The sequence below is a fragment of the Tinamus guttatus genome, unplaced genomic scaffold, assembly GCF_059628265.1.
Source record: "Tinamus guttatus ecotype Peru unplaced genomic scaffold, ASM5962826v1 Tinamus_guttatus_pri_ptg000368l, whole genome shotgun sequence".
NCBI classification, from domain to species: Eukaryota; Metazoa; Chordata; class Aves; order Tinamiformes; family Tinamidae; genus Tinamus; species Tinamus guttatus.
The window spans coordinates 1,725,779-1,738,366 of NW_028288902.1; the positions used below are offsets into that span (position 1 = coordinate 1,725,779).

General features: G+C 45.5%; 1 protein-coding gene across 2 annotated transcripts; it reads right to left on the reverse strand.

Annotated features, from left to right (window-relative positions):
* Positions 1-298: 298 nt before the first annotated feature.
* On the reverse strand, positions 299-11,804 carry ATP23 (ATP23 metallopeptidase and ATP synthase assembly factor homolog). 2 transcript variants are annotated; one of them, XM_010228037.2, is made up of 6 exons: positions 11,660-11,804; positions 10,930-10,975; positions 10,742-10,823; positions 6,338-6,475; positions 2,086-2,169; positions 299-836 (listed from the first exon to the last, which is right to left on the reverse strand). In XM_010228037.2, the coding sequence occupies exons 1-6, from the start codon at positions 11,682-11,684 to the stop codon at positions 633-635; spliced, it is 579 nt and encodes a 192-aa protein (XP_010226339.2). In that variant the 5' UTR covers positions 11,685-11,804; the 3' UTR covers positions 299-632. The 2 variants fall into 2 exon arrangements, with proteins under 2 accessions (XP_010226339.2, XP_088386510.1); XM_088530384.1 differs by lacking the exon at positions 10,930-10,975 and having other exon boundaries at positions 11,660-11,730.
* Between the last annotated feature and the right edge of the window lie 784 nt (positions 11,805-12,588).

A 12,588-nucleotide genomic window follows, 5' to 3' on the forward strand; every position in this document is an offset into this window, starting at 1 on the left:
TTGCAAACAAGGAGGAATATCCTCTCACAATGCTTATTTAGCTTAAGCTCGATAATTGTCAGTTAAATCCCAATAAACCAAAGGGCTTGATGTACCTGTGCAGTTGACCTCCAAGGGTCTCAGAGCTACTGAAAGACTGAACTCTAAAACAAACACAGCAATTTAGGCAGCTAGGGATATGTGCAAAAACCAAATGGGGACCCAAAAGCTATAGCTTAGGTGCTCAGCCTTAAAAAGGAATGATCAAGACTATCATCAGGTTTATGACTATGTATCGAACATGATGGAAATGTAAAGATTTTATGAAAAGATTTATTCCGTAAAGACAGAACTTAAAGAAACAAAGTCCTAGGCATACTGAGCAGAATTAATTTGCATTGAATTGTGCGGAATAAGTCTGATTTGCCAAGTCATTTGATACACTGAATGATCTTGCTGAAATAGCAGGTGAGAAAATACACTGTTCAAAATCTTACTTACTTTGTTTACCTCAATGGAATTTGGCTCATGGATAAAGTCTACAAAACAAATTCATTCTCTTGGTAGAACTGTCCATTCCACCAGAGCTGTGTGCATAGGCTTAACCTAGGTGTAACCAAATATTAAAAATTTTATTTTTCAAGCTTTTTCCTTTACAAATTAGCATAATAACGACCTCGGTTCTGAAAGTCTTTATAAGCACGTTTTGCATCTGATTTGCTGTATGGGATTCTTCCAAATGGCTCCAGATCATTGAAGCAGGCATCAAAAACTTCATTCACAGCTTTTTCTGCCGTTTCTTTGCTAACTTTTCTAACAGCCAGAATGGAACGAATAGCTCGGTCTCGTACGCAAGTCTGAAAGTGGGAAATAGATAAAATTTGTCATTACTTGAGAAGTTAGAATAAATCACATTTCTCATATTGAAAAATTTTAACTCCTACTATATATGCAGAAATTTTCTATCATGGAAGACTCAATAATAATAAAGAACACTTTTGTTCAGTCCTATGCTAACCATATGTTTTACTTTTCCATTACGCACAAAAACCTTTGGGTAAATAAGAGTTTTACCCCATAACAGAAAATATAGTACAATTTGACTTTTGTTGTAGTATTATATATTTGTACAACTTAGAATTACACACAAGTACTTGCAAATTTCATTCTGAAGAAAAAACATAATAATACAGGACTTAAAACAATTAGGTTATTTAGACCCTTGTCATTCTGTCTCTTTTCAAGCTCCTAGTTTTCAAGCTCTTTTAACCATACAAACAGTAAGACATTTCCTTACAAAACTGTTTTTGCTTGGCCGTTATTAATCATATTCTAACAAAATTTTTAGTAGTAACTTGGATGATAGTTGCTAGTTTAAAAATCTATCACATTTGAGTCAAAAAAGGTTTCCTATAAAGTAGCTAAATGATTCCAAAGATGATTTAGAATCTGAACAATAAAAAAAAGAAAAAAGAAAAAACTATCTTAAAAATAAGGTTTAATTCTGATTTTTTTGTGCTCTTCCATGTCAGTGGTACCACACTGATCATTCACTCAGTCCTCTTCAGTTGTTGGTGATAGTGCTCTAGAATATGACTAGGTTAGCTATTTCACTCCAGCAAACTGACAGAAAAGACAAACAAAAATGATCACGAAACATTAAAGTGGAATTAAGAGACAGCAGCGAATCCAGAGCACATTCTTTTCTCCAGCATTGCTGCATCCTACTGCTCTTCAAATAAACTGTGATGGAATATGGCAAACACTCCCTAGCAATGTAAGGTGGGGACAAAATACAAAAATCAATGAGGGGGGCAGGTGTCATTATGTATTCATTTTTCAGGTGCAAGTGATGATGAAAACTGTGAAACACAGAATTACAGCTCAATTTATAGGAGTGGCCTATACACTGTGTCTGTAAAAAGGTAGAAGTAGGTAACAGAAAACGTAATACGCAAGTAGACTGCTACTCTGCAGTAAAGTATTTAGCTCACATTTAACTCAGGACCCTGTGAAGCTTTCAGCTATTGAAGTATGGAAGCCAGAGCTCAAAATAGAAAGAATGCTCATAACAAATCAAGAGACGTTAACATCTACGGACTTTACCTGTTGGTGTCGCTTTAATCCGAACTTAAACCTGGCTATTTCATTCATCAGTGTACAGTCTCCACTGAGATTAGCAGCTCGAATCTATTGTGGGGAGAAAAAACAAAAACAAAAAAACACAAGATCAGAGAAAAAAAAAAAAAGGAATGCAAAAGTTAAACAAACTGTGAAATCCTTTTTCTGGTGACTGCTAGTAAAGAATGTTCCCAGGATCACTAACACTCATTAGGTACATAATATCTTTATATCCTCTCAATTCCAATGAATGGCAACATATAAAACCAGGAGAGAACTCGAGAGATCAATTTTTGCATACTCCTGGAACTTAGAAAAGCTCATAAATACATGATCTGTTAAAGAAATATGGAAACAGGTTCTCCTCAAACCTGTGAGAAACTGATATAGCAGCCAAGAAGGATGACAAGACCCAGACAAGTCCAAAAACTCAGAACAGCAGTAACCTGCTAAATCACCTGCTTTAGAGAAAGATACATTTAAAAGAATACATATTTTCCCCATGTAAACTGTCTTCCTGTGCCTTTGTCAACCAACTGTTCCACACCGTAGCTCCTCAACCAGGAAATGTAACTAAAATTGTATTTCCTATAATGAGGTAGCAGACTGAAGGTTAACATATCAAAAAAAAAAAAAAGTGAATGAGCAAAAGTTATAAATACCATGGTTATAGAAAATATCTATGAAAGAGCTGAAGCACGCAAAGAATACCAACAAAAGCAAGATCAAGCCAAGCTTGTTTTAGGCACGTTCACTAATTTTGTGTTCGAGATGTACATGTGTTAATCTGCACTGTCTTGATACATAGACAAACAAAAAACAGATAAGATAATTTTGAATTATACAGAATAATTTTAATGACATATAACATTACTTGGATACTAAATTACATCTAATAAAAGATAAAGAAGATACCTGATAATGCAAAGTATTCCCAAGGCAAATATGATTAAAATTTAGTTTTATGAAGCCTGATCTGTTCTGTAGCAGACCTGTCATATCAGTTCTCTCACCTATTCTTTAAAGTTTATTGTTGAAACTTGTGAATTTCTTAAGTCTCAATTTGATTATGTTCCTTAAAGAATTATTGTATTTTTGTACCATTTTAAAAAGCATACTGAAAGAGCCACCTAACCTTATTCATCTGCAAAGATATAATTTGTAACATCAATTATAAGGCCTGATTCTATTATTATATGTAGCCAAATAATAAGGATCATCATAGAATGCTTAAGGTTGGAAGGGACCTCTAGAGATCATCTAGTCCAACCTCCCTGCACACACAGAGTCACCTAGAGCACGTGGCACAGGACTGTGTCCAAACAGGTTTTGAAGATCTCCAGAGGAGACTCCACAACCTCTCTTGGCAACTTGTTCCAGTGCTCTGTCACCCCCACTGTTAAGAAAATTTTCCTAAAGTTCCTGTGGAAATTCTGGTGCTTCAGTCTGTGCCCGTTTCTTTTTGTCTTATCAGTGGCCACCACTGAAAAGAGGCTGGCCCTATCCTCTTCACTCCCTCCCTTGAGGTATCTGTATACACTGATTAGATTCCCTCTGAGTCATCTTTTTTTCAGGCTAAACAGACCCAGTTCCCTCAGCCTCTCCTCATAGGGCAGATGTTCCAGGCCCCTGATCATCCTTGTGGCCCTGCGCTGGACTCTCTCCAACAGCTCCACATCCCTCTTGTACTGTGGAGCCCAGAACTGACACAATAGTCCAGATGTGGCCTCACCAGGGCTGAGTAGAAGGGCAGGATCACCTCCCTCCACCTGCTGGAGATGCTCTTCGTAATGCACCCCAGGATCCCACTGGCCTTCTTGGCCACGAGGGCACACTGCTGCCTCATGGTCAACTTGTCCACCATGACGCCTAGGTCCTTCTCTGCAGAGCTGCTCTCCAGAAGGTCAGTCCTCAGCCTGTACTGGTGTCTGGGGTTATTCCTCCCCAGGTGCAGGACCTTGCACTTGGCCTTGTTGAATTTCATGAGGTTTTTCACCGCCCAGTTGTCCAGTCTGTCCAGGTCCCTCTGGATGGCAGCGCAGCCCTCTGGGGTATCCCAGTTTTGTACCATCAGCAAACTTGCTGAGGGAGCACTCTGTGCCTTCATCCAGGTCATTGATGAATAAATTGAACAGGACTGGACCAAGGACTGACCCCTGGGGGACACCGCTAGCTACAGGCCTCCAAATGAACTCTGCACCGCTGATCACCACCCTCCGAGCTCTGCCATCCAGCCAGTTCCTAATCCACCTCACTGTCCACTCATCTATCCCACACTTCCGGAGCTTGCGCAGGAGGATGCTGTGAGGGACGGTGTCAAATGCCTTAGTGAAGTCGAGATAGACGACATCCACCGCTCTCCCCTCATCTACCCAGCCAGTCATTTGATCACAGAAGGCTATGAGGTTGGTTAAGCATGATTTCCCCTTGGTGAATGCATGTCGAGTACTCCTGAGCACCTTCTTGTTCTCCATATCCTTGGGGACAACAGCCAGGATGAGCTGCTCCATCACTTTTCCAAGGATGGAGGTGAGGTTGACTGGCCTGTAGTTGCCTGGGTTTACATAGGAGTATAGGAATGCAAATACAGACAGGAGGTATTCTTCATGGACTATGCAGTGGTCTGCCTTAACCTTATAATGTATCCAATTTCCCAAGCCTCTCAAATAGCTTGTTCCTATCTCCTCTGAAAAGGATATGAAGTCATGAGCAAAATGTACTATTAGTAATGTTACACTTAATAAAAAAATAGGTTTACTGCTAACAAAAATTTGTAAAAAAAACCCCACAAAATACACAAGATAAATTTTCATAACTAGTGAATATATCAAGATTTGCAAGAAAGAAAAAGATCATGACTAGAAAACATTTACATGTAATAATCTTGAACTACTCTCATTTGCCAATAACCACTTGTCATGGGTCCACTTACAGCAACAGCATTCTACTTACTATGACAATGATTCCTTAGTATTTGTGAAAACAAACTATTTGTTCTCTGAATGAAACTGTCTAGATTGACCTGGCAGAAAGGACAAAAAAAATTAACCAGATTAAGACAAACAAAATTTCTATAATGGTATGTCCAGATGAACATGAATCACAGAGAATTACAGAATGATTGAGAATGGAGATCCTCTGGCCCGTCCCCCTTACTCAAGCAGGGGCACCTAGAACACGTTGCCCAAGATTGCATCTAGTCAGGCTTGAATATCCCCAAGGTAGGAGACTCCACAATCTCTCTGAACAACCTGTTCCAATGCTCAGGACACACCCAGTAGAGAGTTTTCTTCCCTTTTGTTCAAACAGAACTTCCTGGGTTTGAGCGTGATGCCTCTTGACGCATCACTGGGTGCCACTTCTCGACACCTCCCTTCAGACACTGATCTACTACAGATCCCCCGTCAGTCTTCTCATATCCAGCCTGAACACAGGGGTCCCAGCCTGTCCGCAAAGCAAAGATGCTCCAGTCTATCATCTTAGGAGCCCTATGCTGGGCTCACTCCAGTAGGTCTGTCTCTCTTGTATGGGGGAACTCAGAACTGGATGCAGTACTCCACACATGGCCTACCCGGGCTAGGTAGAGCGGAAGGGGAATCACCTCCCTCGACCTGCAGGCCAGGATCCCATTGGCCTTCTCGGCCACAAGGGCTCATTGCTGGCTCATGGCCACGTGTTGCCGGCCCCAGGTCCTAGAAGCCCCAGGTCCTCAGCAGAGCTGCTCTCCACCAGGTCACCCTGTCTTCACTGATGCCTGGGGTTATTTCTCCTTAGGTGCAGGACTCTGCACTTGCCTACGTTGAACTTCACAAGGTTCCTCTGAGCCCAACTCTCCAGCTGGTCCTGATCCCTCTAAACTGGATGACAGCGCAGCCCTTGGATGTATCAGCCCCTCCTCCCAGTTTTCAACCATCAGCAAACTTGTTGAGGGTGCTCTCTGCCCCTTCAACCAGGTCACTGATAAGTAAGCTGAACAAGGCAGGACCCAATATTGACCCTTAGAGAAGACTGCAAGCTACAGACCTCCAACCTCCAATTCCGTGCTGCTCATTACAACCCTCTGAGCTCTGCCACTCTGCCAGTTCTCAATTCATTTCACTGTCCCCTCATCTAGTCCATATTTCCTGAGTTTGCCTATGAGGATGTTATGGAAGACAGTGTCAAAAGGTTTGAAACATGAAACATCCCTACTAACCAGTAGTAATACAGAGACAATATTAGAAGCATTCTAACTTACCTCTGAACATGCTAAGTGTTTGACATTTTTGAACCAGTCAACGTGTGCACGGCAGTGATCAAAAGCATGAATCAATTCATGTGTAACCACACGGTTCATTTGGGATTGGTGGCGAATATTGTTCTGACACAGAACAATCTGCAGAAGAAAAGGTATGGATAGTTTTTTTTTTTTTTAAAGAAAAATAAATGATAATTTCTAATGTTACACACCTTATTTGCTGACTCTGAGCAACACTATGTTGGGGCCTTAGTAAGAATATATAGGAAAGTGGAGTTTGTGGGGAACTGGACCGACGCCTAGCAACCGAACACCTGGGGGAGAACCAATCAGCTGGGAGCCTGTAGCCAATGAGTGCTGCTCCTCAGCCCACCTGCACCGGTATAAAGCCCTGCTACAGACAACAGCAGAGGGGAGTTGACCTCACTTTGTGTGGAGGTGTTGTTTGCTCTGGCTTGTGGAGAGGGCCCTGGCACTTGGCGCAAGAGTGACCCTCGACATCTGGTGACCCCGACGTGATCGTGCGAGAACGCAAGAGATCTTGCTGGAGAAAAGCGGATTGTGACCACGACCTGGTGAGTCAGAATGGGAATTGGCGCATCTAGAGTGGAAGTTGCTGCAACAGCAATGGAACATGATACTGTTGAACGCTTCGTAAGGCTTGCTCAAAAAACTAAGATTGAGGTCTCGAAAACCGAGTTAACCGATTTATTGCTATTTTGTAAGAAGAAAAAAATCATAGAAGAAGCTTCCCAAGCATATAAATTTGAATCATGGGAGCGAGTAGGAAGAGAACTATGGGACGGTGTACAATTAGGCTCGGAGGAAGCGTGGCGCCTCACAAAGACATTTCGTCTAATATGGCCTATGTTTGAGCGGTTAGTTGCTATTGCGTTTTGGGAAGCGCTCCATGGAGAAGAAAAGGAAAACGGGTCTGAAAGTTCTGAATGTACCAACAATACTGAGCCAATTCAGTGTAAGAAAATAGATAATAAGAGAAAGGTAACCTCACCTAAACAGGCATGTCCGGTAACTTTGGCCGAACAAGAAGTATGGGGGGGAGTGGATGAGTATCTCCCCCCGTGGGAGGGGGAGGAGCGACCACCCCCCACAGCACCCGAATGGGAAAAGCGACCACCTCCCACAGCACCCGAATGGGAAGGGGAAAAGCGACCAACCCCCACAGCGCCCGAAATGGAAGTGGACCCAGTTAAAGTACCGATCCCAGATGGATCGGACGATGATAATGCCGTAGTTCAAAAAATGCGACAAGAACTTCGGGGACAGGCAGAGAGAATGACAGAATTATTAGAACAAATGCGGCGACTAGACGGTGGGTCCAAGGCCAGAGATGTGAAGGCAGCCTATAAGGCTGCCCATAGGGCTATAGTCGAAGGGTTGGAAAATGTAGACAAACAATTAGAGCAGTGGGAGGCACGAAAAGATGCTCCTAAGATTCAAAAGAAAGCAGCTGGAGGAGGTGACCCAGCTGAAGAAGGATTGTTGCCGGAGCTCCCAGCCACTTCCACTGCAGGTGGAAGTAATGATGAGGAAATGCCACCTGTTAATCCAACATTTAATGCGGGAGCACGGTATAAAGGGCTCATAGAGAATGCTCAGTTACAAGGAGAATTTGTACTAACACCACTAGCAGCTCCTGTAGTAACGGGAGCCCAGGGCCCCAGGTGGGAACCTCTCGATTGGAAATTTGTTCAAGGCATACAAAAAACAGTAATGCAGTATGGGCACGACAATAAGTTGGTGAGAAATCAGGTCTCCGCCCTGTTTAAATATTCCCATATGGTACCTGCGGATAGCAGAGCGATAATGGAGCTCCTGCTTTCCTCTACCACTTACATGCTTTGGTTAGCAAAATGGCAGGAAAGATTAGAGGAAAAACAGTTGGAGAATCTAAATCGCAGTATGGATGATCCATTAAGGGTTGCCACCCTTGATCAACTGATGGGCAATGGGCGTTACCGGGCAACCGAGGCCCAGGCAGCGCTCCACCCCAGGATACTACAGCAATCGAAAAATGCAGCGCTAGCCACTTTTCTTGCACTACCACAAATAGGAACGCCACAGTTACCATACACAAAAATAACACAAAAGCCGAATGAGTCTTTTTTCAATTTTGTTGATCGACTAAAGGAAGCCCTGGATATGGCACCTAATGTGCCTCTGGAAATGAAAGCAATATTGGCCAAAGATCTAGCAGTTCAGAATGCAAACCAAACTTGCAAGCAACTGTTAGCTACTTTGCCACCAGGAGCTTCAATTGTCCAAATGATAGAGACCTGTGCCCGAGCGCCATTGATGGAGGAAGAACAAAAAGCAAAAATACATGGTGCGGCTTTGGCCGCAGCAATTAAAGGAGAAAGAATGTCTAGAAAGGAAGACAAGAGATTCCATGGGACATGTTTCCTATGTGGTCGATTAGGACACATGAGGAGGAAGTGTCCCAACAGATTCAGGATGGAGGATATGGGCCCGAGAGGATTTAATGGGACCTGTACGAGATGTCAAAGGTTCGGGCATAAGGCAGCGGAGTGCCGATCACGGTTCCGCAAAAACGGCACACCGATACAGGGAAACGGGAGCCGCCGCGTTGTGAGGGACGCGGCGAACAAGTATCCCCAGACAATGGCTGCCTCCACGAACTCTCCGCCGCAACCCGAGGAAGCACAGGAGTCAACCTCTCTGTGGCAAAATCCACAGTGATTAGAGACTGACGGGCACATATTAGAATTGATGTGCACTGGTCCCCTGGGGAGGAGCTGAGAGCCAGCGACCCCCCCCCCCCAACCGCCACCCTCTTCTCCTTCTCCCGCCCCCCAAGCTGCAGTGTCACCGGGAGCAGGCCAGGGCGGGCGGACGAACCGGACAGAGTAATGAGCAGCGGATGGAAGGGCAGATTTGTGGTCCTCTCAGAGGTGGCAGTGAAGTGCAACTTTAGCACGGGAAAATGAGTGAGCTTGACCAGTTACGCCAGGAGGCCGAGCAACTGAAAAATGAAATCGGGGATGCTAGGAAAGCATGTGCTAACGCCACCTTGGCTCAGATCACAGCCAACATTGACCCCGTGGGGAGAATTCAAATGCGTACTAGAAGAACACTCTGGGGACACTTGGCTAAAATTTACGCAATGCACTGGGGGACTGATTCCAGGCTTCTAGTCAGTGCCTCCCAGGATGGCAAGCTTATAATCTGGGACAGCTATGTCTCTTCCTAGCTGGTTATGACGGCTTCAACTGCAATGTCTGGGATACACTGAAAGCCGATAGAGCAGGTGTCCTTGCTGGTCATGATAACCGTGTCAGTTGCTTAGGTGTGACTGATGATGGAATGGCAGTGGCAACAGGATCGTGGGACAGCTTCCTCAAGGTCTGGAACTGAAAAGAGCGGCAGACTCTGTGACTGGAAGAACTTTCCAGCGGTTGAAAACTAAAACTGATAGCATATCCAGTCTGACCATACTAACTTGGACCCCCATCCTCCCCAGCTCCAAAGGGCAAGATTTTTTCCTTCTCCTGTTGCTGAAATGAAGAGCACAATTACCTTTCCAAGAAGAATTTCTGTGGTTGTAAGCAAAATGAAATTGTGTATTCCTTTGGGACCATTTTCTTTTGTCTTGGGAATTTAAAAATGAAACACTATCATAAGCATGACCAGAATGATTATATTTGTGCTTGCAACTAAGTTACTTTGTTTTTGTTCATAATATTTTGATGCATGGTATTGCCAATTTTTGTTTTTTGTAAAAAGAGGGGAAAATGCTGAGGATTACAGCCATGTTAATTTGTTTTTTGTAAATGTTGCAATGTTTATTGCTAATTTTTGTTTTTTGGAAAAAAGAGGGGGAGATGTTGGGGCCTTAGTAAGAATATATAGGAAAGTGGAGTTTGTGGGGAACTGGACCGACGCCTAGCAACCGAACACCTGGGGGAGAACCAATCAGCTGGGAGCCTGTAGCCAATGAGTGCTGCTCCTCAGCCCACCTGCACCGGTATAAAGCCCTGCTACAGACAACAGCAGAGGGGAGTTGACCTCACTTTGTGTGGAGGTGTTGTTTGCTCTGGCTTGTGGAGAGGGCCCTGGCACTTGGCGCAAGAGTGACCCTCGACAACACTAACTTTCAGTACCTCCTTTACTTCTCAGAGACCCTGTGGAGATCACCTGCATGATTCAGACCCTTAAAAATGACCAACGTTTTTCAACATCTCATCATCCTGCAGTGTACCAGTAATGCTAGTTCCACATTGCTGGACATCTTGCATACATCTCCTCTTTCTGTTTTCAAATCTGATATCACCATTAGCAATTCAACTCTTTTTTCACTTAGTAACAAAATGCTAAAACATTTATAGTTATTTGAAAGACAACAATGCACAGTTCAGTGCCTACCTGAGATGTGGCAGAATCAAAACCTCCCCCGACACAGCTATCACAGTTCTCACAAGAAAAGTGCCGGTCATTGAAGACAGTGCTAAAAGAGCCAAATGAACAAGATTAGAGGGAGAATTGTAATAAGGTTATTAACCCCACATAACACAAATGTTACCACACAAAGTAGTACCCATTAGTTTACATACCAACCAGATTGCTTCATAGCCTCAAGAAGAAGTCGAGCATGTGGATCTAGAAAAACATGGTTGCAATCAATTTCTCTAAATAGAAGTTTTGTACAGAGTCATCTATAATTGAGGATACAGATATAGTCGTGGGGAGGAAAAAAAGCATTATGCATACAAATTTATATATTGTAGTATTTGCAGCTGACATCTAATCAGCAGGGCTCAGCCTATGTATACGGTGTATATATACATATACACATATATACACAATGTTTCAGAGGAGTCAAGGCATGCCAGATGTTATTTCATTGGCAATGAATATCAATATAAGCATTAACATCTATCTCCACATCCTCACTGATGTTTAGCACAGTAAACATACCAAAAAGAAAAATAATCCACACATAAAACAAAAAGCCGTCGATCCTCTCAAATTTTTAAGAGGAAGAAGTGGAGAGAAGGTCTTCCAGGGAGGAAAACAAAACAAAATAAAAGAAACAAACAAAACCGCGACCACTCTCGATATGTTTCATTCATCTTAAGCCAAACCAGGTCGCTCATTGCACACTGGCTGCATCCCCAGCACCTCCTCGAGCCAGGAGGGACAGAGACGGTGCCCAAGGTCACTGCTACCCCAGAAACACAGACGTACGCACACATATATATTGTGCTTATGTGTGTATATATATACATATATATGTATAGACACACACACACAGGCACACGCCGCTACCCGGGCAGCGCTTACTAGTGTCCAGGGTCATCCTCAGCATCAGCTGGCACCGGTTGTGGAAGGTGAAGAGGCTGCGCGCCAGGAAGCCCTGCGGCTGCTTGTTGCGCTCGGGGAAGAGCCGGTAGCCGAGATCATCATCATGATCATCATCATTCTCCTCCTGCTGCTGCTGCTCCGCCCCCGCCGCCCTCTCCTCGCCCGGCGCCGGCTCCGCGGCCGCCATGTCCCCCCCACGCGGCCTCAACCACCGTGCCCAGCGCAAAGGGCACGGCCCGTTCCGCCAATCGCCGCGCCGCCTGCGCGCCACGTGACGCGAGCGCAGGGGACACGGCCAGGCCGGGCCGCGCAGGCGCATGCGCAGTCTCTCCCTCTCGCTGTGGGGCCGCCGCGCTGCTGCTGGGGCGACCGCGCCGCTCGCCTGTGGCGCCGCGGTGCATCCCGGGAGTCGGCGGGGCCGCGCGGCGCGAGGCGGCGGCGGCTGCGGCGGGAGGAAGCGGCGGGGGCGGCGCAGGTGGCGCAGGTGGGAACAGGCCGGGCCGGGCCAGGCCGGGCCTGGGCATCGGAACGAGGGGCGCGGGGGGTGGCGCGGCCGCCCGTGGGGGCCGGGGGCTCCGGTGCCGTCTCCCTGCGCCGCCCTGGAGCCTCAGCGGCGGGAGCTGGGCCTGAGCGTCCTGCCGCCCTCTCTGTTGAGGCTGTTGCGCAGCGGCCGGGCTGAGCTCTAAGGGAGCCCGCGGGTACTGTGGGCTCCTGGGAGGCCGGCTGCAAATTCGGATAAACTCGCGTTTCTCGTGGCATTCTGCTTTGAAGCCTGCGGCTTTTGGGCCGCAGAGCTGCCAGGCGGCTTAGATAAACCTTGGTGCTGAGGTTCTCGCCGTGGGGGCATGTCTGTGGCTGAAGTGTGCTGAAACCATGAGCTGGGCAGCTCTGCTGGTTACCAGCACCCC

Coding starts and splice junctions, on each gene's coding strand:
- ATP23 (XM_010228037.2), bottom strand. CDS start 11,684: ATGCTGAGGATGACCCTGGACACTA. Junction 10,976..11,659: donor GAGGATGACCCTGGACACTA/GTAAGCGCTGCC, acceptor ATGTTTTTCTAG/ATCCACATGCTCGACTTCTT. Junction 10,824..10,929: donor GCTATGAAGCAATCTGGTTG/GTATGTAAACTA, acceptor TGGCTCTTTTAG/CACTGTCTTCAATGACCGGC.